Genomic DNA, 3,196 nt, shown 5'->3' with positions numbered 1-3,196 from the left:
CTTCTGGCCTCTGTCTACATCATAGACTCATGGTGTACAGACCCACCTGTGTAACTGCACAATGAAAATACCATTCGAGGTGTAAAACCCAGTACTTGTGTAAAAAAAAAAAAAAAAAAAAAAAAAAACCAGCAATCCCTGCCACAACTAAAACAAAGGCTTAACCTACCCAAGTCCATAGTTCTGGGAATATCTGTAAATGTTTAAACCTTTCTCAAAATATACTAACATTTTGGCTTCTGTCATGCCACTTCTGGCTAACTGTTCTTCTTAACTGAAGTGTGTCAATCCAGAATATGGCTTTTGTGCTAAAAAGCTCACCCTGAGAAAGGCTACTTGCTGCACTGGAATCTAGAGCACCCCAGGTACTTGCCAGCTGGCTAATAAAGACTTGCTAATGGCTTAAATCCATGTTCAAAGATTAAAGAGGACAGAACTCACCAGTGAAGGATGAATACTATGAGGTATTGAGAAACTGAAGCCCTTAGGACCTTCTCATAGCATTTCCTTAAGTGAATCTGGAAGAATGTTTCCAAGGAGGATTATCTGAGGGGGAGGGGCAAGACGACCAATAAAAGTTGATGGAGTCATATTGGAGACTATGAGTCTGGATGGAATAAAAGGCAGGAAAGACGACAGCTACTTTCAGAGGTTCCTGCCTGGCTCTGCTTCTTGTCCACCACATATGAATTTTTCCACCCTGACCTCCATGTTGTGATCGCTGAGATCTGACCAGGTAAGGAAAACACCTCTTCCTGGATCATGTTTATGGGAGGGACTAGTGTAAAACCCCCGAGAAGATTAAATAACAGCTGTGTAGGAATGGACACCATCCCTTACTTTGTGGAAGATGAAGCACAGTAAGCAAAATATCCTTGTCATTGTTGTTCTTGGTTCCCAACTTAACTAGACATGGACTAACTACAGTCCTAAAACGGAGGGCACAACTGTGAGACATGTTTTGCTTAAGTAGGTAGATTCACTTCAAGTACAGACTTTGGAGGTTAAAAAGACACAAACATTTAACCAGGATCTCAAGACCGGAAGACACACGCCTTTAATCCATATCTTGAGGCTGGAAGACACACCCTAAATTGAGCCACGCCTTCTGCTGGAAGCCCTATAAGAAGACGTGGAAGAAGGAAGCTGTCGCTCTTTGCCTGTTTGCCCTCACCTTGCTACAAGTCCATTCCTTCACTGGCATTAGAGAACACTTCAGAATTCCAGCATATACATACAGAAGACCAGCGGACTCATCCAACCTCCTGGATGAGGTAAGAGAAAATAATTCCTGGTTCTTAATTTTGGATCCAGTTTAACCTTCAAACTACCTCCAGAAGAAATGTCAGGGAATGGGATAGCCCAGAGCTGGGACTACACGCAGATCAGCGTCCAGAATTTCTCCTACAAGTGGACCATCAGCAACTTCAGTTTTATTCTGGAGGGAATGCGGGGACACATTAGAAGCCCAACTTTCTCAATAGGAGCCAATGAGAAATGGTGTTTGAGAGTACACCGGGACGAGATCAATGATGAAAGGACAACTTACCTGTCAGTTTACCTGGTGTTGCTCAGCTGTCCAAAGAATCACGTTAGGGCAAAGTTCCAGTTCTGGATCGAAAGCGCCGAAGGAGAGAAAACCCGAAGTATGAGGAGCCCAGGAGCCTTTGCGTTTGTGCCTCACAACAGCTGGGGATTCAAAAAGTTCGTTCGTAGAGATTTCCTCTTGTCCCATGCCGACTGGCTTCTCCCAGATGACAAGTTCACCCTCCACTGCAAGGTGAGCGTGGTCCAGGACTTCTTCAGCATCTCTGACCAGAACAGGAAGCCAGGGATCCAGGTTCCCAAGTGCACATTGGCAGATGAGCTAGGAGAGCTGTGGAAGAATTCCTGCTTCACAGACTGCTGCCTGTTGGTAGGTGGCCAGGCATTCCGGGCTCACAAGGCCGTTTTAGCAGCTCGCTCTCCAGTTTTCAGAGCCATGTTTGAACATGACATGGAGGGGAGCAAAAGGAACCACCTTGAGATCCATGACCTCGAGCCACGAGTCTTCAAGGCAATGATGGACTTCATTTACACAGGAACAGCACCAGACCTGGACAGCATGGCAGATGCTCTGCTGGCAGCCGCTGACAGGTATGGCCTGGAGCGTTTGAAGGTCATGTGTGAGGATGCCCTCTGCAGGGACCTCTCTGTGGAGAAAGCTGCCCACACTCTCTTCTTGGCTGACTTCCACAGCGCAGGGCAGCTGAAAACCCAGGCACTGGATTTCATTACAGCTCATGCCTCTGAGGTCTCTGAGACCTCAGACTGGAAGGCAATGGTGGGCTCATATCCCAACTTAGTGGCTGAAGCATACCGCTCCCTGGCTTCTGCTCCCCGCCCTTTCCTGGAGCCCCCTCTCAAACGCCTGAAGCAATCCTAGGACCTGGGGAGCTGTGACCTACATGTGTCTCTCAGAAGCAGCAGCCAGTGTTGTTGCCAATGACACCTGGGTAAACTATATGGAATGTGTGGAGCATGTACTGTGAATCTGGGGAAAGACGGCATGGTGGTCCGGGCTTTAATACAGCCGTAAATGAGTTGAACGGCCGGTTGGGGGAGGAAGAGCGCTCGACTATGGTATACTCTACTCTGTTGCTGTACCGGTTTAATTTTTGTTCAGTGAATTGGAAACTGGGATTCAGTTTTGATGCCGGCCCCAAGCATATCCCAACAGGGTTTCTTTGGAGAAACCTGTCTGGATTGGACTGAGCAGAACACATACATGGTCAAAGGCTCAGCAAAGGAGAAAACAAACATGAATGTTTGCTTATAAGAGACGGGGAAGAGAAAGAAGACATTTTCTTTCCCTACAAACTCAGTTTGTGGACCCTGGATAGGACTCCGCCGGCGAAAGCAACTGTTGCTCTTGCAGAGGACCCTTGTTTAGTCCTCTTCTTGTTTCCATGGGCTCATCTGTCTCTGTAGAAAATACCTTAGTTACCCCCAAAATATAAAATGAATAAAAATTTTAAAATAAAAAAAATCATTTTTTATTCTGTTATGGCTCATGTTGTGGCTTTTTATTCCTTAAAATTTTCATTTCAATATCCATCCACCACTACCTCCCCAAAACTCCCTCCAGTGCCTCTACTTCGTCTCCTTCCCAACTTCATGCTGTCTTTTTTATTTTCATTCTTCCTTGGGGACGTGG

General features: G+C 46.2%; 1 protein-coding gene across 1 annotated transcript; it reads left to right on the top strand.

Annotated features, from left to right (window-relative positions):
* The first annotated feature begins 1,231 nt into the window (after window positions 1–1,231).
* On the top strand, window positions 1,232–2,623 carry LOC114710520 (speckle-type POZ protein-like). Its single transcript, XM_037209573.1, has one exon. The coding sequence runs from the start codon at window positions 1,343–1,345 to the stop codon at window positions 2,423–2,425; it is 1,083 nt and encodes a 360-aa protein (XP_037065468.1). The 5' UTR covers window positions 1,232–1,342; the 3' UTR covers window positions 2,426–2,623.
* Window positions 2,624–3,196: the final 573 nt, after the last annotated feature.

The sequence above is a fragment of the Peromyscus leucopus genome, chromosome 11 (assembly GCF_004664715.2).
Source record: "Peromyscus leucopus breed LL Stock chromosome 11, UCI_PerLeu_2.1, whole genome shotgun sequence".
In the NCBI taxonomy this organism is placed as follows: Eukaryota; Metazoa; Chordata; class Mammalia; order Rodentia; family Cricetidae; genus Peromyscus; species Peromyscus leucopus.
This window is presented reverse-complemented; position numbering and strand designations above follow the sequence as displayed.